General features: G+C 45.8%; 1 protein-coding gene across 5 annotated transcripts in view; it reads left to right on the top strand.

Moving 5' to 3' along the window:
• The window catches only part of ARHGAP21 (Rho GTPase activating protein 21), a 197,313-nt gene that overhangs the window by 55,977 nt on the left and 116,180 nt on the right, over positions 1 to 25,156 (top strand). For all 5 annotated transcript variants that reach the window (XM_075315549.1, XM_075315551.1, XM_075315548.1 and 2 more), the window contains exon 2: positions 13,849 to 14,028. In XM_075315549.1, coding sequence (XP_075171664.1) covers positions 13,849 to 14,028 — 180 coding nt within the window. The remainder of the gene's footprint in view (positions 1 to 13,848; positions 14,029 to 25,156) is intronic.

Below are 25,156 nucleotides of genomic sequence, written 5' to 3' on the forward strand. Positions count from 1 at the left end.
TGCCCGCCATACGGAAAAGGAGACTGTACCCCACAAGGGACAGTCGGGCCCCTAACGCTCCAAGCTACGGGGACCCAATCAACTAAGAGTGCCGGGGACCGAGCAACCTGGGTCACTACATTAGCACTGATACTCCTGGGACCTGAACCAGCAATCCCTGTGTCCAAGTAAAAAAAGACTGTTAAAGACAACCTGGTGTGGTCTCCGTTATTATCCCTCATCATCTCCCAGGCACAGCCCTACCTGCGGAGGTCCTAACACCATTGCTGCAATCACCACCAGCTCTGGGAGTACCCACATTTAGCAGCGGCGGTTCTCTATCCTTAACCGCAACCCACAGATGGAATCACATGACATTAACTCTTATCTCCCCTGTAAATACTCCCATTACAAAAGAAGCCCCAGGGCACGGGACTGGGCAACGGTCACCAGAGTGACATCCCCATTTGCAACCGCCCAGGACAGAGTACCCCCTACCCTGGGCGCGACACTGACAGCTATTTGATTGCCATGGATACTCATGCCCCAGTCTACAGTTGTCCTCACATCTCCAGTGCCTTACCAGGGTGGGGCGCTGTCACCCCCGAGAGGTGCCATCGATTCACCAGCCTGCATGTAATCTAATTCTGACCATCCTGGACACCATATGTCCCCACAAATATTCCATTTATGCCGCTCTTTCATTGTGATCAAGACTATAGGGACAGACCCCGTCTAATTTTAGAGCACATATTGAGTCCTTTAATTAACTTTCTATTTCTGGGGCCAGGGGATGCTTTGTGCTCCGTCTTCTGGCACCTGGATGGACAAATGTGTTTTCGGAGGAATGGCTGGGCCTGGCTTACTAAGGCTCTTATCTATCATAACCGGAGGATAAAATAGACGCTGCAGTAGATTTGCACCCACTTGTGTTATTTGGAAGGCCGTCCGTGCAGTTTTCAGTCGCCATCTTCCCCCTGGGCAGCGTGCTGCTGTGAGGAGCAGATGATCTGCTCATTAATCCCCTGTGTTGGCTGCTTTAAGCGCTTTGCGTGCCTTCGGTTTACGCCTACACTTAGTTAGATCCTTAATCACATGACGGCTTTCTCCGGATTTATCCTCCAGTTCAAGGGTCCGCAACCTGCGGCCCTCCAGATGTTGGCGAACTACAAGTCCCAGCATGCTCCAGTAGTCCATCATTTGGCTGCAGCCGCGTGATGGTTTTAAGATCCAGTCTTCTATTTTGCATCAATGGTCACTTGCACTTGTTGTTCACCGGGATAATAAGTGTTGCAAATTAAGATTCCTAATCTAATTATTCTATTATTGTGGTCAATTAATGTAAGAAGACCTAGAATGCGTCCCGAGCTGCAGATTTGTAGATGCATCGCATGTAGGATGGCTGCCCCTATAATGCAGGACCGCCATAACGGAGTGATGGCCATGATGGCTTCCCAGCTTTCACTTGCATCTACTGCAGATGCTTTTGCCAATAAGAGTCCATTTTGGAGAAAGGAGTCCAGTTTATTCATGAGATTTGGGATCCTCTTTACTCTCCAGGACGTCAGACCGCTTACCCCTCCATGCATAGCAGTATGGCAATGGTAGTCAAGCTGTGGCTGCTGGGCAGGGGCAAACCATAGCTCCTAAATGCCAAACTTCTGCTTCCATGATATAGGGTCATAAACCCTGATTCCAGTGATTTTTGGCAGTCTTGATCAAACAGACTGCAGATCTATCAGTTTTCTGAATGCTGAGCGGCGTATAACCCTGCTTACAACACTTGATTGGCTGATTTCTTTAAACACTGTGCATAGGCAGAAAGCTGCCAACCATTGATGGGGGTGAGATTATACAGAGCTCATGAATAGAGTTGAGCGGGATGGCAATAATCCGGGGCCGGCGGGTCATTAACAGACTGAAAAAAAGTCCGATCCGCTCCGGAATCCGGTGCCCATATGTCAATGGGGACCGGAATCCGGAGGGTTAAAACGTTTTTGGAGGGGCTAGGGGGCTAGCAGCGAGCGCGGCATACTCACCGAGGCGCTGTCATGGCGGCACACTCCTTCCGGTTCACGCTGTTACCTTCCGGAGCCGACAATTCAATATTCATGGTTTTCCCCGCCCACCGGCGTGTGTTGGTTGCAGCTAGACGCGCCCCCATCCTGAGTGGCAGCGTGTCAGCTAACTGCAACCAATCACAGGCGCCAGGACGGCCAGTGGGCGGGGAAAGCAGTGCACTGTCGGTCACGGTGGTAAACACACTCGGCAGCACAGTTATAGCGCGCTGTGTAATCTTCACATCCAGCCAAGATAACGCCGGCCGGGGGCTGGTATATCCTCAGCCCGCAGCCGTCCGGTATGTCGCATCTCTTAGATGCGACATACCGGTGCGATACCGGCTCTTCCCGCTGGCGTGATGCGGTGACCGTCGGGGTAATAGCAGGGGTTACCAGGGGCACATAGCTGCTGCTAAACCCTAGGTTTGTGATGGCACAGGCGTCTGTCAGATACCTGCATCACTCAAACCTGTAAGTCACAGTAAATAAACACAGACACAAGAAAGAAAAATCCTTTATTTGAAATGAAATACAAAACACTCCTCCTTCACCTCTTTATTACCCCCAAACACCCTGCAGCTCCGACGTAATCCACAGGAGAAGTCCCGCGGCGACACCTCCGGCTCTGCTACATGTTAGAGCGAGCAGCCATAGAGCACGACCGCCTGCTCTGAGTGCAGCGTAGTACTGACCGCGATAAGCAATGACTGCACGGCAGACACTGTCACAGGCTGGGGGGCGGGTCAGCCAGGAACCAATCACAGCTGAGAGGACGGCCGGTGGGCGGGGAAAACACGGAAAGCTGTGTGATAGCACAGGAAGTGAAAGCGCGACCCGGAAGCAAGTGTGCCGCCATGACAGTCTGGTAAGTATGAAACGCTATTTATTTATTGTTTTTTTTTCCATTTTTTATTAATTGCCGGTTCCGGTTCCTGCAGCCGGAATCCCGGGCCCGGGAATAATGCTGAAACCGCGCGGATCCGGACATTTACAGCCCGGGCCCACTCAGCCCTACTCATGAATATGGAGGACTACCTGGTAGCAGGTTTAGTAGTCCTCTAGTTATCTCTTACTGATAAAACTGTTTATCGAAACTACACTAAGCAGCCAAGTAAGTGACACATCGTGGAATCAGGGTCTCTGCCCCTAGATTATGCTGCTCTTAGATCTGGTAGCAAAAATCTGGTGACCGGTTCCCTTTAACATTGCTCTAGAAATACCTCTGCACCTGTCAACTTTAGGCTTTCTCCTTTTAAAGCCCGACTCCAGCATTTTGATTTTACCGCTGGAGTGATATTACTAATGCGTGTTCCCCTGCCACTAGTAATATACTTGCAAGCTCCTGTCTTCTCCTCTTCCCAGCGCTGCTCCGCCATCTTTTAGCTCTAGCTACTGATTGATCTGGACTCAGAGCTGTCGGTCACAAGCTCTGTGTAAATCTATGGGAGCCTTGTTCTAGCTTTCATAGTCTTGCATTGAGAAGTGATGTTTGGCTTGCCCAGCAAGCAGTGATGTGATCCAGCAGAAGATGGCAGATGGTAAATATTTTACTAGGGGCAGGAAACATGAATTAGTGATACCACTGTGCCATTTAGTTTATTTCACCACAGCAGTCGTGCTTTTAAAATAAATGTCTACCAATTTGAAAACCCTTTTCTGATGTAGAGCTCAAAATCCTCCCCATGAATTTCATTACATTAAAACTTTGACTGCCAGCAGCCACCACTAGATGGAGCCTGGGAGCAATGTGGTTTGTGTACTACGCCTCCTCTTCTGGTGGCTGATGGTATTACATCATTCTCCTTTCTACGAGGATTTGGAGCTCTGTATTATAAAAGTGCAACTCTGAAATCTATAATAAGATGAAATTAATCCGTACAGAATCTTAAACCTACAAACTACCTGGTATTAAAAGATGTAAATATTCATAAGTTACAGCTGAGGATTTTAAGGGTCTGTGCGCACTGGGAACTTTGCTTTTCTTAAGAAAAATCCGCACCCTCTGGCAGAATTTCCCACCTGCGGCAAAAAACACGGTAAAAACACACCTGCAATTTTACCACGGTTTTGCCTCTTTTTTTTTTTTTGCGGGTTAATCCCAGTGGTTTACCTATTTATGGCAAAAACCACAGGTACCCGCGGAAAAGAAGTGACATGCTACCTTTTTTTTTTTTTTTCCTGCAGAAAAGCTGCAGAAAGTCTGCAGCAAAACCTATAAAAAAAAACAACAAAAAAAAACCCCGCAGTGAGCGCACAGCATTTTGGTTTTCCCATAGATTTTGCTGGGGAAGGACTGAAGAAAGGTTATGAACAAAAACCGCTCCTTTTCTGCAGCAGAAACCGCGGCAAATCTGCGGCACAAAATGCAGTGTGCGCACAGGGCCTAAAGGTTTTTACTTGTACATCCATAGTGGTTCATGTGGCTTTACTGTACAAAATCCATGGTGCAGGGGTATTTTTAAGAGAGTGAATCAGAATTGCTGCATGCTGCCATGTACTGCATCTGATGGAGCATTATGGTGGCATATGGAGTCCCTGCAGCTGCCACATCCAGAGCCATAGGGGACTGTGTCAGCATGCATCACAAGTTTAAGGGTATGTGCCCATGATCAGGACTCACTGGGTCCTGGACGCGGCGGTTCCTGACCTGTGGGGCCGCGAGTCTCCTCCACAGGAGACCGCAGCTGCTTGTACCCACGATCAGGGTTCCGTACGCTGCGGTCTCACTTGTGTTCACCCTACGGAGGACGCATGCGACTCCGCAGCAAGCAAGTGACATGCTGCGGAAAAAACAAGCACAGTGGGCACATGATTTCTAGAAATCCCATCCACTACGCTTGCGCTGTACAATGCAGTGTTTTGTACGCAGCTGAAGCATGCTGCATGCCTGCGTCCACGCACACTAAGGGTATGTGCGAACGCTGTGGATTTACCACGGATTTTACCGTGGATAATGTTTAACATTTCTGCAGTCATTCCCCAGCAAAACCTATGGGTATAAAAAAAATGCTGTGCGCACACTGCGGTTTTTTTTTTTATACCTGCGGATTTACCCACGGAATTTCCGCTGTGGAATTAATGAGCATGTCACTACTTTTCTGCAGGTACCTGTGGTTTTTGCCATAGATAATGGTAAAAAACCGCCGGGACCAACCCACGGCAAAAATGCGGGTGCGGTATTCTGCCAGAGGGTGCGGATTTTTAAGTCCATTTTTTTTAGTGCACACACAGCCTACTGGTGCATGTTGTTGTGACTAGTGATGAGCAAGCACTACCATGCCCCGGTGCTCCTTACTCTTAACCAGCAGTTGGGTGCTCGGATGGGCGCAACTCCTGTACTGAATATAATGGAAGTCAATGGGGAACTTGAGCATTTTTCCCATTGACGTGTATTATATTTTGTACATGAGTCGCGCCCGTCTGAATGTCTGACCTGCTCGTTTCGAGAGCCCCCGGGCATGGCACTCGCTCATCACTAGTTGTGATCGTTGTGTGTAGGTGCAATCACCAATCTTGGTTAAGGCACTGGTCGTCCTGGTAGGAGATACCCGGACTATTTGTTTTATTTTAGGGGATTTTATTTGTGGTTCTGGTTTTCATCTCTGCAGATAATACCATATAGGTGACTATTTATTGTACAGTTTGCACTGACTTTATATTGCTAGGTAAGAAATCCTCACTTCCCGTGGCTTGCATGACCTGCTCATAAGTCAGTGTAGTAGTGTGTGGTTCGCGCAGCAGAGCTGTATTGATTGGGGCCCCATAGCGTAATATCATATGAGCAGGATAGGCCCTATCTAGTCTCTGCATAATTTTTGTTTCCCCTCCCGGGGGATTCCTCCGGACCGGTGCAGCTGCAGCCCCGATTTAATCAGTCATTTATCTCTTGGCTGACTGAGGGTTAAGAGAAATGGGAAAAACACGGCGGTAAATGTTTCTTTATTGGACGCCGATAAATGAGAGAACATATAATGTTATATATGCACCTGTCAGCGGATTGGGACCCCGTGCTTCCCGGCTTCACTGCAAGCAATGTGAGCTGTGGTTACCCGTGTGCCATTGCTAGAAGTGGTGAGATACATCTATCCATCGTAACGCAAGAGTTGGGGTTTTAGATATACTGGAATTGGAGAAGCTTGTTGAGCGGTGTTCACATTTACGTTAAGGGGTGCAGATTTGGCATTAAAAAATTAGTGTACCATGCTGTTTTTATATTTTTATTTTTTTTTTTTGGGGTGGGGGATAAATGGCACCAATGCACATGAGATGGTAGGGGACATCACAAGACCAGATGGATCCTATTAGAATATTAGAATTCAAAGGGGACATTAAAGGGTTATTCACGAAAATAAAAAAAAAAATCGAAGTATCCTTTGGATATGGGACAATTTGCTTATTGCTGGGCGTCTGATCTTAAGGACCACCAGTGATCCCGAGATTTGGAACCACAAGGAGGTAGACCGGCTCAACCTCCACTCATTGTCTACGGGACTGGCCCTATAGCAATGAATAGAGCAGGGGAACCTGCACTTATTCAGGATGGGCACAACGGCATGGTGCCATATTTATGTGCACCAATCATTTCCTCCAAACAAAAAAAAAAAATCTATACTAAGGCTGTGTGCACACTAAGGTTTTCGGTGCAGAAATTTTCTACAGGAAACGCCTGTGCGTTTTTGGTGCCATTTACCCTCCCCCCCCCCCCTTTTTTTTGTGTGTGTGAATTCAATGGCTTGAAGGGCTAAAAAAAAAACCTCCCCAAAAACTGCAAGAAAAGAAAATGCACTTGGGCTATGTGCACATGCAGTTGATTTGCTGCAGACATTTTTGTGCATGAGATCTACACCTTCTGGGAGAAAAAATGCATGTATCTGTGGTGCGTTGTGTGTGTTTTTTTTTTTTTTTTTTTTTTTTTTTTTCCCCAATGCGTTTTTTATGAAGTCAATAGATGGGAAGACAAAAAAGTAGGAAAGAAAGCCTCAACAAGTGACCTGCTGCAAAGTGTTTTGTTTTTTTTTTTCTGCACCAAATCTGCAAGAAAAAAAAGCCACGTGCACACAGCACTTCAGAAATCTCAGACTTTGCTGGCTTATTCATAGGCATGCAGTTTTCTCGATCTACATAAAAAAAACACACCGTGTGCACATAGCCTAAAAATTAACATGCTGCAGATTTTTTCTGCACCCAAAATTGCAGGGAAAAAATAAGCAAACGTGCGCACAGCACTTCAGACTTCTCATTGACTTTGGCATAAGGATAGGCATGCAGATTTGGGCCACAAACTGCACCAAAACATGCATCAAAAACTGCATCGTGTGCACAAGGGTAAAATATTGTGTGTGTGGGGGAGGGGGGGGAATGGTGGCATTCAACCATGACTTTTGCAGCAGCAGTTTTCTATGTAGTTAACCATCACCTTATATACATGCAAGGCACATGTTGGCATATATGGGGCGTCTATATTTTAACATGGTGCAATACTGAGGGTTTGAGGACTTGTATTTCTGCTCCCGTCCTGATTGTTCGCAGCCCCTGCCCTCTGATCTCCATTTCAGGCTTTGTAAATGATCTGGCTGCTCCCCGGGCGTCTCAGGTGGCGTTCTGCTATGGAGGCCTACTCGCCAGAGACTGCTGCAAGTGTTCTTCCCACAGAGCTGGCAGGGAGGCCCGCGCCTCCTCCCATGAACGCTGGCTCGGGCCCTTGTTGCCATAGAGACACAATGCAATGTGATCGGCCCATCAGGGAGCTGCTGTTTGTGCTGTGTTCACAGGCCGCGCTGCCTGCCAATAGATCCGGCCTCGCTACGAAAAATAACATTTTTGTCACCTGCAGCTGAAAGAAACGTTCCCCGAAAAAAAAATAAAGGCTAAATCTCCTCAGGTTTTTTTTTTTTTTTGTGTGTAAAATACCTGCACTATACATAAATGAACTGCTATACTGAATCTCCTGTCTTATTTGTTGCTATGGCGATGACGGCCATGTTTACGTGTCCTTTCTAGGAAATGTTGTTGAAGATGGCAAAAAACGCACACCGACCCAACATGATCGACAAAAGGTCTTGTCGGCAGCCACAGTGAAGACTGAGACCCCTCTAAAGCGTCAATGTAAAAAGATGGACATAGAAGTCGCCATGTTAATGTCAATTTTTCGCGTCTCAGAGAAATCCAGAAGCCCCCTTCCCAATTATGAGGCGTGGTCGAGGCAGCTGACACGTTAGCATCCATATTAATCAGTTGACATAATAAAGAATCGATCCTTTCTCAGTAACATGATATTTCACTATGGTTATTATGGGTTTCCTTAGTAGTCCTGGTTTTCGGCTGCCATTTGCGGTGACTATATAGCCTTCTAAAAATGAAGCCCATGTTGTATATGGCCGACGTCTCAACCAGTATGGCCACTGCCATTACAGCCTTACTCAGGCTCCTGAACAGCAAATGGGCCTAGTTATGGCGGCCAAAGAATGAAATTTCAGTATTTTACAAGCCCAAGTGGAGGCAGCCATATTTATTGGCACACAGTATTTTCCACTGCCATTGGCTAATAAGAGGGGGTTTCATTAGTTGGATACTGATCGTGTATTGGGGTCTTTATGTGGTGATTGTGCAGGACTGTACGTTACTCCTTTTAGACTTATGGAAAAACACTCCTCGGATGGTTGTCTATCTGGGTTACCACACGCTGATGGGGACGGCTGGAGTTGTAGTTGTACATGATAACGTCGCACAGTTGGACACCTAAGATAACGCCTCTATTCTGTAGTTTTCTTGCCCGCTGTGTCCACTGTGTATGGAGCTGCTATCACTAATCTGACTGGTATTTTACCTCCGGACAAGCAGTATGTATTATTGTCATACTTCTATGGATTACGTTTACCTATATTGCTGCCGATTCATTGACCGCACAGTTTAGTATATATGGACGCTCATTGGCAATAGGGCACGTGCACAATAGCTTCATTGTAGGGTTGATTGTCCAAGGAGAATTATTGTACTTTCATCATATTAAGCATTATTTAGTTTCAGGGCCGTCAATATATTCCTCTTTTAGGGTATGTGCACATGTTGAGTATTTGGTTGCAGAAGTTTCTGCACCATTTCTGCATCTCTTGGCAGGAAAAACGCGTGTTTTTGATGCCATGTTTTTGCCCTCTTAATGATCCTGCGTTTTTGCCTCTTTATGGTGCTTCGTTTTTGCCTGTCTTTATGATGCTTCGTTTTTGCCTGTCTGTATGACGCTTCGTTTTTGCCTGTCTTTATGATGCTTCGTTTTTGCCTGTCTGTATGACGCTTCGTTTTTGCCTGTCTTTATGATGCTTCGTTTTTGCCTGTCTGTATGACGCTTCGTTTTTGCCTGTCTTTATGATGCTTCGTTTTTGCCTGTCTTTATGATGCTTCGTTTTTGCCTGTCTTTACGATGCTTCGTTTTTGCCTGTCTTTACGATGCTTCGTTTTTGCCTGTCTTTACGATGCTTCGTTTTTGCCTGTCTTTACGATGCTTCGTTTTTGCCTGTCTTTACGATGCTTCGTTTTTGCCTGTCTTTACGATGCTTCGTTTTTGCCTGTCTTTACGATGCTTCGTTTTTGCCTGTCTTTACGATGCTTCGTTTTTGCCTGTCTTTACGGTGCTTCGTTTTTGCCTGTCTTTACGGTGCTTCGTTTTTGCCTGTCTTTACGGTGCTTCGTTTTTGCCTGTCTGTATGACGCTTCGTTTTTGCCTGTCTTTATGATGCTTCGTTTTTGCCTGTCTGTATGACGCTTCGTTTTTGCCTGTCTTTATGATGCTTCGTTTTTGCCTGTCTGTATGACGCTTCGTTTTTGCCTGTCTTTATGATGCTTCGTTTTTGCCTGTCTTTATGATGCTTCGTTTTTGCCTGTCAGAGCCTGGCATTCTTTTTTTTTTTTTTTTTTTTGTTCCCCTCTTTGGCCATAGATTCTAAAGCATTTTCCATGCTGAACCTGTAGAAATACATGTTACCTATTTCCATGGTGGAATTTTCGGTAAGCCAAGGTTTTGACGCCTTGATTTTTTTCCACACTCCGACTCCTTCTTACATGGCCAAAGGCTATTAATACCAAATTTATTGAGGCAAAATGTTAAGATCACAAGTATTAAATATTCCCAAGTTGTTCTAAAATCTTTATAAATTAATGGGTGGTTTTTTTTTTGTTTTTTTAAGAATTCGTAGCTTTTAAATAAAAAAAATGAAACCACTAGCCTCTTACTCCATATTTTTTTTATTTATTTATATTTTTTTTTATAGCACAATCCCAAATTGATGTTCTGTTTTCTTCGTTCTGAAATGGCAAATAAACATTTATCCTGGAGAAGAAATCTGCTTGGAATAGCAATGTGATCAGTCATTGACATTTACTGCTGTTGATGTTGACATTTTATTTAATCCAGATCTGATAGATGATTTGTGTGTATATATAGTCTCCCAGATCTGTTAGTTGCCTATTGAGTCGGTGCTGGGGGTCCAGAGGGTGCATGTTGGCCGTAATGAAAATATGATTGGAAGATTTTTAATTTCCACTTGTTCGGACCCTTTTGCCCGTGTAGAAGCCTCTATAATGACCCGTCAAACGTGATGCTGTTAAAATTGACCCTCAAATTGTCAATGTTCAGTAATGTACGAAAGCTGCTATTCTCTGCAACGCAGGCCTTATTTACATAGGATTATTATTATTAGCATAGCACCATTTATGCCATGGCACTTTACATCTGAAAAGGGGCATACATAGACAAGTACAATAATCATAAACAATACCAGGCAGGCTGGCACAGTAGGTGAGGACCCTGCCCGCGAGGGCTCAGTCTACAGGGGATGGGTGAGGATACAGTAGGCGAGGACCCGGCCCCTGAGGGCTCAGTCTACAGGGAATGTGGATGAGGATACAATAGGTGAGGACCCTGCCCACGAGGATCAGTCTACAGCGGATGGGTGAGGGTTACTGCAGGTTGTAGGCTTGTCAGTCTTCAGGTTCCTTTTGAAGGTTTCCACAGTAGGAAAGAGTCTGATATGTTGGGGTAGAGAGTTGCAGAGTATGGGGGAGGCACGGGAAAAGTCTTTATATGTGATTGTGAGAAGAGGAGGTATGAGTAGAGAAGGAGATCTTGTGAAGATCGGAGGTTTCATGTAGGTAGGTACTGGGAGACTAGGTCACAGATGTGTAGAGGAGACAGGTTGTGGATGGCTTTATATGTCATGGTTAGCGTTTTGAAACTGAGTGGCCAATGTGAAGCCAGAGTAGAGATTGGCGGAGAGGAGAGGCTGGAGAAATGGGGGGGGGGGGGGTGAGACAGGTGGGATATTTGGAAGTAGAGCTTAGGATTGATTGTAGAGATTTGATGGTGTTAAAAGGGAGGCCTGAGAGCAGGAGGTTGCAGTAGTCGAGGCAGGAGATGAGGGCATGCACTAATGTTTTTGTAGATTCTTGGTCCAGGAATGTACATGTCTGGGAAATATTTTTAAGTTGTTGGTAGGAGAGGGGAAAGGCTTGGATACTTGGCTTGAAGGCGAGAACAGAGTTGAGGGTTCCCCCCCCAGGCAGCGAGCACGCAGGACTGGGAAGAGTGTGAGCAATCATTGACTCAGGTGGACTGTTAGGCTATGTTCACACAGGGCTTTTTGGGTTAGTTTTTTTTTTTTTTCGTCTTGACCAAAACCTTATCTTGTTGTAGGAAATTTCCTTTTATTCATCTGTGTTTAGTGCATTTTTTTTCTACAAAATGGGCTATATCAATGAAAAATACGTTGCAAAAACGCAGCACAAAACACTGGTATTTGGTAAAACAGTCAGGAAAAAACTGTGTGTGTGTTATCAGAAATCTCATAGACTTTGCTTGTACTGTAAAAAAGCAGCATTTTATTAGAATGGATTTGCATAAAACCAAGGCAAATCTGCAGCTAAAAAAGCCCAGTGTGAACATACCCTTAGTGAGATGGAGGAAGATGATGAATCCTGTTTTGTCCATGTTCAGTGTTAGAAATCGAGCAGAAAAGGATGAGCTAGTGGACAGCTGTGGGGTTTTGGTTAGTAAGGTGATATCAGGTCCAAACAGTGAGTTGCCAAGAACGATTATTTTTTTTTGCAGAACCTGTTTTTTTGGCTAGTGGATCTCTGCAGGATCCGTTCTAATGGATGATTACAGGACATGTGATCTCAGGCTGTCCCCCCCTTCCCTACAGATTATGGCTGATTGTTGGTTTTAGCAGGAAGACCACTTATCGGCTTCTTTACAAGATGGAAGTGTGCAAAGTGGAAAACCCCTTTTAATGCACATTTTTAAGTGTGTAGAACCTGAGCAATAATTGAGCGGTGGTTTATTAGTGATATTGTGGCGGTGGGGGATGAGGAGAGATGAGTTCTTGTAGCATGCATGTCCCATTAGGATGTCTACTCAATGAAGGGCTTAGGCTAGGTTCACATTTCCGTTAAATTGTATCCGTCACAATCCGCGGCTCTGGTAAACAACGCAATCCGTTTAGCAGATTCCGTTGTGTCCCATACACTTGCATTAGTGGTGGATTGCGACTGAATACCTTGTGTTGCATCCGCTGCGTCGCGGTCAGTCGTCTTTGGACTGACCGCCGGGCGGAAACAACGCACAATGTAATGTTTTTAAGGCCGTCAAAATTAACGCACCGCACAGGAATCCGTCGCCATCCGTCAAGCTTGTAATGTTTGTCTATGGTGCTGGATTCCGTCGTAATCCGTCTTATGACGGAATCCAGCACTGGATTCCGTCATGCTCTACTGAGCATGCCCTGCATGTTTGGCACACTCACTGGGCTGTCCCAAACACAAACGGATCTGTCAAAAAACGGATGAAAAGCGGATGTAATAACGGCCACGACGGATCAGTTTTTTCACAGGATTCCTGTGAAAGGAATCCTGTGAAAAACACATCCGTTGCGTCAGTTGACATCTAAAAAATGACTGATCCGTCGCTGACGGACCTGACTGATTTAAGACAGAAATGTGAACCTAGCCTAAGTCATATATGTGCCCATACATACCTACCATGATTTGCACCACCTCCTCCTAACCCTTCATCAGTCCACACGTTTGAGTATGGACTAAGACAGCCAAGGGTCTCCTCACCAGAACTCATCAGCCTCATTTAGGCCTGTGGGACGGCTGAGGTTGGGGGGGAGACCCATGGGTGGTCCATACTTGGCCGTGAATGTCTGTCGTGGGAAGATGGCAATAATTGGAGATGGATATATGTATGGCTAGATGATTCCTAAAGGTTGTTAAAACTGTACGCAAGGATGGTTTCAAGGTTGATGGTGACGTTCTCTTTCTGAAAAAGTAAAATTATTAATGATGGATTTCCTAATTTCCAGATCTCAATGTCTTCTCTTCGGATGATCATGGTGCGGAGCCCCTCAGACGTCCCCCGTGTGTCTGGCCGCTCGGGGTATGCGCTCTGTGGTTAGCCAGTGCCAGTTAATGACTTGTTCAACATACAGATTGTTATCTCCGGTGACAGAATTTGCAGAATGTGGGCTTGTTTTCAAGGGGGAGGGACGCGGGGGCAAAAGGTCAGAACTGAGCCGGAGCAGCAGCTGCCGTCTCAATGTACTACTATGTATATGGCGGATGAATCCCCTTACCCTGCCATGGAACAAAGGCGATGTCTGCGGCAAAGGTTCACTGCGTCCCCCGCTTTATCATTACAGCTGTAGCCAGGATCAAAAAATTATTATGCCATTTGTATTTAATATCTTATTTGTGGTGTGATGAGAATGTGTGGGCGCTTTTCTGGTTTTTAATTGTTTTTTCAATTTTCATCTTTTAGGTGTCGAAAAACAAAGATGGACGAGAACACAGTGAGATGGTATCGCCGACGGAGGAGGAAGTCTTCTGCTGGCCCGGTCCTAAGACGGTCATGTTAAAGAGGGCCTCGGAGGGCTTTGGTTTTACATTAAGACACTTCATTGTTTACCCGCCTGAGTCTGCAGTCCAGACTTCCATAAAGGTGAGAGTGATCGTACCTGATCTGTGACCCCATCTCACTTTTTGTCTTCGTTTGATTGCCGGCAGACTTCCTTTTGTGAGATTTTATTAGCTTGAGTCATTTGTAGGGGATTTTTTTTTTTTGCTCAGTGTTGATGGCATCATGGCTGTTATTTTGCCTGACCGATAACAGCACAGTATACAGGAGCGGATCAGGATTGCTTTAAAGGCTTATGGACACCTTTTTGAGGCATCATTTTTTTTTATTATTACTTAAACTTTTAATAGCCATTTTATAAAAGATTTTAGTTATTGGCCTTGTCTAGTGTTTTTGATTAGTGGGGGTCCGGCTCCTGAGACCCCCACCTATTGCCCAAAACACCACTCTAAAGTACGCAGCTCATAGATGAGCAGTGTATGGGCTCAATAGTAAATCTCTGGGTCCGTACGCAGCTCTGGGAGTGAACGTATAAACCCATAGATTTACTAATAAACCCGTACAACACTCTACCCTCAGCTACGTACTTAAAAGCAGCGTTTTTTTTCCAATCGGTGGGCACTTGGTATCTGGATCCCCACCAATTAGAGACACCATGCACAACCTATAATAGATTTATATTTCTAAAATGACAATTACTCTTTAATTCATACATTGTGTATAAACTATTCCACCCTTTACGTCCTATAGTCTGTGTTTAGAGTTTTTAACCCATTCTGTGACTAGCAATAAATTGGTCAGTGAGCCCCTTCTGGCATGGTTTATCTGGGCTCCTATATGCTGACTTTGACAACAGGATCTTTTAAACTTCCTAGTAAGCTCACTGATGGATTCTCAGTTAACTCATTTACAGGTAGCAATGAGCAGAAAAAAGAAACAGCCGAAGAAGACAAATGATGCATCATTTTTCATTGTCAGCCCAAAATACATGTTTTACATAAAAAAAAAAGTCCCAGTTGCTGGGATCGCCACCATTCATCCTAGGTATTTTCCCCTCCTGCTGTAGCGCTGTGGCTGGGAATGAATGCGGTGTTTGCTTTGCTGCTCCATAAAAAGTCTGACCCTGACTGTAGCGGTCTAGTGCTGTCCTGAGCGGTCTCCAAACATTTAGATTTTTTCTTTCTACATTGCCAGCGTCTTCGTATTGTAGTTGGAGGGACCCGTCTGCCATCCCTGATGGTTCAGCAATCCCATATTGTGACATCATCCTATACCGCGGTGTAGTGACAGTATGGTGGCCAGGGACAGTACCTTTCGGGGCATGATGGGTGTTTTAGTAGTTTTGCAGCCCTAGGTGGAGGGCACAGCTTTAGGCACACGTGAGAAGCCGCCATATTGGGGCCGTGTCCATTATTTTTTGGCAATGACGTCATCTTAAGTATCCTTCATTATGTATTTCTGCTTTCCGTGCAGGCAGTAGGAAGGTCGCTTAAGTGAGTTTTCCCCCGGCTCTTATCCACCTTTGGAGCAGCTGCAGGGATCAGGACCTCTGTCCCTTGCAGCACAGTCATCAGCACAATAGTCCCCAAATTAACAGTTTATGTGCGCTGTCGTCAGATATTCCGTTTTTTCCTGTTCTTTGATCACACATAAGATTTTTCTTTTATTCATATAATGTATGTGATTGTAATCTAACATAATTATGTTATCAGATTTGGGATTTGGCTCTGTATAGATGTTTGGCTAAAGAAGCGGTCAATGATAAGATTATAAGGCTGCCTTCACTCAGCAACTCCTGACCACGGGTTGCGGCTAGATTCCATTCACGATAACATACAATTACATTGTGGTTGAGGTGGGTGCATGGAGCCTGCTAAGGAACTGAGCCTTCACCATACCTGGCAGATGCTGGCTGTGTGACACAGCCAGTATCTGCGTCCAACAGCAGCAACCAGAGCTAGCTCCGATCGCTACTGTTTAGCCATTTAAATGCCGTTGTTAATAACGGAGAGCAACATTTAAATGAATCCATCCACAACGCAATCACGGGGGACCAATGTACTATGATCACATCCGGGGGACCAGCTGAAGGCCCCCCAGATCTGCCATCTTGTGACCCCCCCCCCCCCCCGTCCCCTTTGAAGCTCCACTGCAGGCTGAGCTTGATAGGAGGGCCGCACTTTCACTGTAGATTCAGCGTAGTGTATAAGCAAGTGCAGGTCCCTTTTTTAAAGGGACTAAAAAAATAAAAAATAAAATTACAAACCATGTTTGTCACCCTCCCTTTCCCATTTAAAAAAAAAAAAAAATAAAAAATAAAATCTAGAAATAAAAAATAAACCTATTTGATATTCCAGTATTCATAAATATTCAACGTATCAACATATAAAATGATTTCTACCTGTCATTAAAGCCTGAAAATAATGGAATTGAAAGATTTCGGTCTCTACTCCCCTCATAAAAAAAGTACAATATAAAGAAAACAAAATGTAATGTATGAAAAATGGTATCAATAAAAATGTAAGCAACGAGCTCAAAGTCCTCACACATTCATTGTTAGAAAAATTTTTTAAAAAAAGGCAAACCAAAATTTTTCCAAATTCTGAATATTTTTGACTACTAAAATATAACTTAGAAATAATATATTTTTATCACATTATGAATGTCGTAAAAACCATAGTGATTTTTTTTTCCTTTTATTTTGCCATACTGAAATTTTTCAGTTTTGTTTTTTTTTTTAGAACATTACATGATAGTGAATAGTGTCATTCAAAAGTACAATGCGTCTTGCAATAAAAACCCAATGTATGGCTATATGAATGGGGAAATAAAGAAAAAAAAAAGTTGTTGCTCATGGACGAAAAAAGGGAAAAATAGTGTAAACAGAGAAAAAAAAAAAATCACCCCTTTTATATTAGTTTAGTTACCAATTTGGGTGACCGTTGCTGCCCCTAGACAGCGTGAAATGTAACAGAACTGATTTTGTCCAAATTGTAACATTTTCACAAAATATTGTATATCTGCAAGTGATCTGGAAATATCCCAGGCTGCTGTTTTATGGCAGTCTGTGCTCTGCAGATAGGGATCAGCCGGTCATTGAGGGCAGTAATTCTTTTCTATTGAACCCCCGGAAGCAGAAGTAACGTTATGTAAGGACAGTGCTGGCAGCTGCCTAATACATTCCAGTATTTCATTGTCAGGAATGTATCGCATACTGTACACGGTGTGACCCGGTGGTGCGGCACAGAAAGTACCAGTCACATGCATGGCCGCCCAGTATAGTGCAAATTGTCTCTTCAGGGAGCAAGGAGACTAACTCTAGCGCCATCTATTGGAAGTAGCAATCCTAAAAATCAAAAGTGGCCCTTTAACACACCTTTTCATATGACCTAGGAGTTATGCCAGATCAGAACCTCTACTTGCAGACACGGTGTTTCGGGGTGATTGCCCCTCGTCGGTGCAAAGTATGAGATCTGATCTGGCTGTAGGAGAAGCTATAGTGGGGTCTTATGGAGACTGACTGAGACTGACAAACCAATCTGGCTGCCAATGAGGGGTCTTATAGCTGCAATTCTCCTCTGGGTTAATATGTTTTCCCCTTAGACGCCCACTATGGTGGAATTTTCAGGTTTATCAGATATTGATCATCGCTATTTAAGGGGACATAACTACAGTACAGTGGAACCTTGGTTAACGAGAACAATCCGTTCTGGGACTGAGCTTGTTAACCAAGTTACTCGTTCAGCAAAGCAAGATTTCCCATAGGAAATCATTGCAATGCAGACAATTCATTCCACAACATGTTAAATCTCCCATCCTGGTCCCCTGTTGTGCCATTACACACACGCACAAACACGCATGCACGCGCACACATTATGCTCACCTTACCTTCCGTTCCATCGCCGGCCTGCTGGGACTTGATGTTCTCTAGCCCGGGCTGTGTATCGGGTAACCATGACGACGAGGGAGGAACTTCCGCACCCAGAGCGCTGACGTCAAAGGCAGGAGCCTCTGATTGGTCAGCGCGCTGCCTTTGAGTAGCGTCTGACAGGGGAAGTTCCTGCCTCGTCGCCAATGGTTACCGATACACAGCGTGGAGCGGCGAACTACAGGACCCAGGAGGCCGGCGATGGAACGGAAGGTACACATATTATATGCTCACCTTACCTTCCTTTCAATCGGTGGCCTCCTGGATCTTGTAGTTTGCCACGAGGATTCCTCCCTCGTCGCGATGCACCGGCGAACTAAAAGACCCAGGAGGCCGGCGGTGGAACGGAAGGTAAGGTGAGCATAATACTGTATGTGTGTGTTTTGTGTGTGCTTTTGTGTGTGTGTGTTTGTGTCGACTGCAAGAGCGGGTCAGAGCGCGGTGGATGTACGGACCCGGAAGTGTGTGCGGTGAGTATTTTTCTCGTACAGCAAAGCTTTCTCGTAAACAGTTACAAATTTACAGAAAGCTTTGCTTGTTAAGCGAAATTCTCGTTAAGTGGGTTACTCGTTAAGCGAGGTTCCACTGTATATCACAAATGAGTACACTCCTTACATTTTTTTGTATATATTGTATATCTTTTCATGGGACAAAGTTGCAGATCTGACCCTGTAATACAATGTACAGTGTCAGTGTGCAGCTTGTATAACAGTGTAAATTTGATGTCATCTAAACTCAACACACGGCCATTAATGGCTAAACTGCTGACAACAAAAGTGAGTACACCCCTAAGTGAAAATGGCCAAATTGGGCCCAGTGTGTTTTTTTTTTTTTTTTTTTTCTTTTGTGGCCACCATTATTTTCAAGCATTGCCTTTTAAAGTGGTCTTCCCATTTCCAAGATCCTATCCCAATATATAGTAGGTGTAATAATAATAGCAAATCTCTCCAATTATAAATGTAATATAGTTCTCCTGATATAGCCATGTCTTACCTCATGTGCAGGGCATTGCAGAATAAGTATCTAAGGACAATGGACAAGGACAAACCATGGATACCTTACCTCATGTGCAGGGCATTTTAGCTAAGACATAGCCATATCAAAAGAACCGTGCTACATTTCTAATTGGAGATATTTGCTAATATTATTACACCTACATATTGGGATAGGCTCTTAGAGATGGGAATACCCGTTTTTAGCTCTCTTGGGCATGTAGTTCACTAGAGCTTCACAGGAGCCACTGGAATCTTCCTCCATCTTCCAGGACATCATCATGGAGCTGGTGGGTGTTAGAAATCTTGTGCTCCACAACTTTCCATTTCAGGAGACCCCCAAAGATGCTCAATAGGGTTTAGGTTTAGAGACGCTTGGCCAGTCCAGCACCGTTTACCTTTTAGTTTCTTTAGTAAGGCAGTGGTTGTCTTGGAGGTGTGTTTGGAGTTATCATGTTGGAATATGAAGGGAGGGGATCATGCTCTGCTTCAGTGTGTCAGTCACGTTGGCATTCACAGTTCTCTCAATGACCTGTAGCTCCCCACAGCCGGCAGCACTCATGCAGCCCCCAACCATGACACTTCCACCACCATGCTTGTCTGTAGGCAGGGCACACTTGTATTTATACTCTTCACCTTGTTGCTGCCACACATGCTGCACTCCATCTGAACCAAATAAGTTTATCTTGGTCTCCTCGGACCACAGGACTTGGGTCCAGTAATCCATGTTCTGAGTCTGCTTGTCTTCTGCAAACTGCTGGCTTACTTGTGCATGATCTTTAGAAGAGGCTTCCTTCTGGAACTACAGCTGTGCAGATCAATTTGATAGAGTATGGTCTGAGCACTGACAGCATGATTCCCCCCCCCCCCCACCCCTGTAGCCTCTGTAGCAATGCTGGCAGAATTTGTACATCTATTTTGAAAAGACAACCTCTGGATGTGATGCTGAGCTCATGCACTTAACTCCTTTGGTCGACCATGGCGAGGCCTGTTTTGAGTGGAACCTGTCTTGTTAAACCGCTGTATGGTCTTGGCCACCGTGCTGCCGCTCAGTTTCAGGGTGAAGAGATGTGGTCACAGACCATCAGCTCTGTACACTGTGGTACTCGTTCCTGGCTTAGATGACGTTCCCCACTGAGCTGAGCTGCAGTACCTGAGAACGGCCACTATACAATGTAGGCCTATGTGCTGGTCTGGATTTCGGTAGTATTCTCCAAAGGTGAATCCATCCGTTAATTGGCTTGTGACCAAAATAAGGTTTGTGTCTTTTGGGGGTTTTTTTTGCACAAACTGATCCAATCTTCTGTATAGACTGTCTCATAGTGCAGATCAGCCTCAGCGTGGAGCTGCAGTACCTGGCACCACCTGTGGATAAGAGTGGCGCTGTTTCTTTGGAGGAAAAAAAAAATCTAAACGTCTTCTTTTTTTTTTACTCCCAAATGAGTCACAATGTTGGCGTATGATGGAGGAGCTGAAACTTACTTTCCAAAGCAGACACAGAAGTCTATCGTCCAGTACAGATCCATGGGGTGTTTGTGTATCTTTGCCTGACGCCGGGGAATGCCTCCTTGGTACTGCCTGCCAAACGTTGACTGAACTCTTGACTATACCGCTTCCCTCGCTTGTTTTTTTTTTTTTTTTTTTCTTTTTCTGTGAGCCATAGACGTATGCTCCGGGTCAGCATCCTGCGGCAGGAAAGCCTCGTATTGTACTGTAGATGGAGATTTATCGGAGATACGCGCTCGTACAGTAGTGTCAACTTCCACGCTGACATCCCGCGGATCCCACTCCTGTCTGTTTATACACCCTTCTTCCAAGTGATAATCTCTTCCTGTTTGGTACTTGACCGCGCTGCCAAGGATTTTTATTTTTCCTTCTGCCTTCTGCGGATTCCTCTCAGCTGCTGCTTTTTGGTGTCATTCCTTAAGAACTCTGAAAAGCTCCTTGTTTTTACTGCTTAAGTCTCTGGTCATCTGGTAAATAAACAGAAGAGCGTCTGCCAGGCGTGGATCCTCCGCCCAGTCATTGTGCAGGGCGGCTGCTCCACAGCCATGTTTTTAGAAGTAAGCGTGTGTGTGTGTGTGTGTGTGTGTGTGTGTGTGTGTGTGTGTGTGTGTGTGTGTATTTTTTATATATTTATTTTAAAATATATATATATATATATATATATATATATATATATATATATATATATATATATTAATAATAATTTTTTATATATTTTTATTTTATAGATTTACTTATTTTATTATATATATTTTATTTTATTTTTTATATAATATATATAAAATAAAAATATATAAAATAAATTATATATATGTGTGTGTATGTGTATATATGTGTAGGTGTATATATGTGTAGGTGTGTGTGTATAATATAATTAGACACGCACACCTCCTAATTGTTCACTTTGACTACTAGGCCTAGTATTGGCCTCGTTCTTCCTGTTATCTACTATCACATAAGCAGGAATAGACTGGCATAGTATGAACCTGGGCATGGTTTGATCGACTAGTCCATTTTGAAGGGGGGATGTGAGCTATAACCTGTTTTTTAATGGTGGATCCTGTATCTACTCTCATGTCTGTGATGATAATGAGACTGCTGAAAAGTATTCTGTAAAGATAGAGGTATCGGTCTACTATAAAGGGAGCCTGATATGTCCAGAAATGCTCTTTACCTGCAGTTAAAGTTGCAACCTGCAAGTAAATAGTTTTCAAACCATAATTGACTGGCTTAAAGCATAACTGTCATTTTAATTTTTATTAAATCAATAGTACACATGAAAATAAGCAACTGTGTAATATATCTTAGCAGACAAATCTATATCAAACAAATATAAATATATATCTTTTTTTTCGCAATAATTTTTGAAATGGTTGATTTGAGAAAACCGAAACTGCGCCACACCTTTCCACAGGCAGTCCCTGGTATTGCAACTGATGTCTATTCACCTGTATGAGGATAAGATGCAATATATGACACACACGATGTAGAAGTGGGTTCTGTTTCTTAACAAAAAAAAAACAAAACAAGAAAAACCCAAACAAATGAAACCCTTAAGACCCCCTATATTCAGCTGTGTACGGACAGTAAAAGCCAATTGTCACAAACCACCGGGGGGGTCACTCAGAAATCCCCCGCGCTGGCTACCAGTACGTCACAATCGGGGGGTAACAAGTGGGGGTCACCCCTCCTTTATACCTCCCGACCGACAGACAGAGCACGTGACGCGCTCTCTAGCGCCCCTCTTATAGTCAGGCCAATTATGGAATTGCCCGACAATAAGCAAGGAGGCCGCTATACTACTTATGCCGATTATTGAAGGGTCCCCGGTGAGAGTAGGGTATATATTCCCCCGACCTCCGCGGGCGGAATATATAATATCTTCCCGAATCTCACTGGCCTCCCCACAATAATCCTTGGCACAACTCGCTGCCACCAACCGCTTCACGGTAACTATTAGCCGAACACACAGACGTGGGATTCAAGATCGAGATAACAGAACAGCCCAAGATTAATTATATAATTTAATCAGCCTAAAGCACACTAGAAACTACAATATATACAATAGGGAATCTACAGAATATACATATGTCAGAGTACAGTTACAATCAAAGCATGGGTTACAAACAGGCATACACAGTTCCAGCAGTTACCTTGTTGCGTCTGGCCACAGGGGGGCGCTGTACCCAGGTTTCTAGGATCCTTCCCACAGATGTTTCCTACACGTGCCCCCAGCGAAAAGAACACTGGAAAATGGCCGAAGTAGGGTTATCAACCTGGGCAAATCCAGGTCCCCTCCTACCTTAGTGACCTCAGAGGGAGCACTGCTCCACCCCTGGCTTGAGTTATGGACAATCCACAACATGGAATATGGGCCATAACTTTGCCTGGGAGCGTCGTAGGCGGACGCCAATGCTCTCATTGTGACAGTTATGAATTTAGCTACAGAACGAGGGGACTCATGACCTGTCTGCCAGTTCCCCATTGGCTGATATCACGCCTGGGGCATTTCCCAATGTCCTGCTCCCATAAAAAGGGTGTGCCGGCATCGTCCGCATGCGGAGACACCATTTTTATGGTTGCCATATTTATCGGAAATATGGCTTGCGAGATATGAACCATTTTTTACTGGAGTCGTTCTGTCTGGCTATTTCCATAGCCTTGCTAACTAGCTAGCAGCCCCCACTACAGGGTCACGGCAGGGAGTCATCCTGTGTCCATTGTCCCCAAGCCACCTAATTTCCATATCACAGGACATGGCCATGGAGGTGTAACACCTTCACAGATGCTGGACATTGAGAACAAGAAGGGAGGGGGCACTGCCAGGGAGTGATGAGGGATTATGACTGGAGTCATAATTCATCTTCATATCCCGGGATTTGCCTCACACCTCCCCCCTTTTGAGGGCGCTAGGGGGCAGCACACTCCGGTGTTCCCCCGTGCGCCCGTCCGCGACCTCTCCTTGTCGGGACAGCCCGTCTGCGTTACCGTGGTCACGGCCCCTTTTGTGGCGAATGGTGAAGTTGTATTGCTGGAGCGCAAGGCTCCATCGCAACAATCGCCCATTCGTCCCAGAGACGGTGTGCAACCAGCTGAGGGGATTGTGGTCCGTCTCCACGATGAAGTGGCGCCCGTATAGATAGGGTTGCAGACGCTGCAGGGCCCACACTATGGCCAGGCACTCCTTCTCCATCGTGGAATAGGCAACTTCCCTTGGTAACAGCTTCCTGCTCAGGTACAAGACTGGGTGCTCTTGGCTCGCAGAGTCCACCTGGCTGAGCACCGCACCGAGGCCGAAGTCACTGGCGTCGGTCTGTACTACAAACGGCCGCGTGAAGTCGGCTGCCTGTAGCACGGGCGGGCTGGACAGGGCGTCCTTTAGGGCCTGGAAGGCTGTCTCGCAGTCCATTGTCCAATCGACTGCAGAGGGCAGCTTCTTCTTGGTGAGGTCCGTCAAGGGCTTTGCCAGGCTACTATAGCGTGGAACAAACCTCCTATAGTACCCGGCGGTCCCCAAGAAGGACATCACCTGCTTCTTGGTCCTGGGGGTGGGCCAGGATGCGATGACCTCCACTTTCTCAGGCTCGGGCTTCAGTGTTCTCCCGCCTACCCGGTGACCGAGGTACTGGACCTCGCTCATGGCCAGCTGACACTTTCCCGGCTTGATGGTCAAACCTGCCCGGTGGATCCGCCTGAGCACCTGTGCTAGATGCTCTAGGTGGTCCTCCCAGGTGGGACTGAAGACGGCAATGTCATCCAGGTACGCGGCCGCGTACCCTTCAAGTCCCTTGAGCAGGGTGTTGACCATCCGCTGGAAAGTGGCAGGGGCATTCCTCATCCCGAATGGCATCACCGTGGACTCGTACAGTCCAAATGGGGTAATAAAGGCAGAGCGTTCCCTGGCCTTGCGAGTCAGGGGGATCTGCCAATATCCCCGGCTCAGATCCATGATGGTCAGGTACTGAGCCCCGGCCAACTGATCGAGCAGGTCATCGATGCGTGGCATTGGGTACGCATCGGCGACCGTGACCGCATTGAGCCCCCTGTAGTCCACGCAGAACCGAGTGGTTCGGTCCTTCTTAGGGACGAGGACTACAGGCGAGGCCCAAGCGCTGTTGGATGCCTGGATCACCCCCAGCTTCAGCATCTCGTCAATCTCCTGGCGCATGTGTTGCTGCACCTCCAGGGAGACCCGATATGCTGAACGCCGGATCGGGGGATGATCCCCAGTGTCCACGTGATGGACAGCCAAGTCAGTCCTTCCGGGCTGGTTGGTAAACAACCCCCGGAAGGGGTGTAGGGTGGCCCACAGCTGGGACCGTTGGTCCTCCAAGAGCTGGTGGCCAACCTCCACATCCTCAATGGATCCGCCTGCCCTAACCTGGGCTAGCATATCCAAGAGGGTTTCCGCTTCTCCCTCCTCGGGCAGGTTGCACACGGGGAGCGCACATGCCTCCCGCTCATGATGTGCCTTCATCATGTTCACATGGAAGGGCTTCCGCCTTCCACGGGCAGGGTCCAGGGTGACCAGGTACGTCACAGGGTTGAGCTGCTGGTACACGAGGTATGGGCCTTCCCAGGCTGCCTGAAGCTTGTCCTGTGGTACGGGGACCAGTACCCACACCTCTTGACCCACTTGGTAGGTCCTCTCACAAGCGTTCTGGTCGTACCAACGCTTCTGATCGGCCTGGGCTTGAGCCATATTGTCGTGTACCAGTTGCGTCAAGGCCTGCATTTTGTCCCGGAAGCGCATGACATACTCGATAACCGACACTCCAGGGGTGGC

The sequence above is a fragment of the Anomaloglossus baeobatrachus genome, chromosome 6 (assembly GCF_048569485.1).
Source record: "Anomaloglossus baeobatrachus isolate aAnoBae1 chromosome 6, aAnoBae1.hap1, whole genome shotgun sequence".
In the NCBI taxonomy this organism is placed as follows: domain Eukaryota; kingdom Metazoa; phylum Chordata; class Amphibia; order Anura; family Aromobatidae; genus Anomaloglossus; species Anomaloglossus baeobatrachus.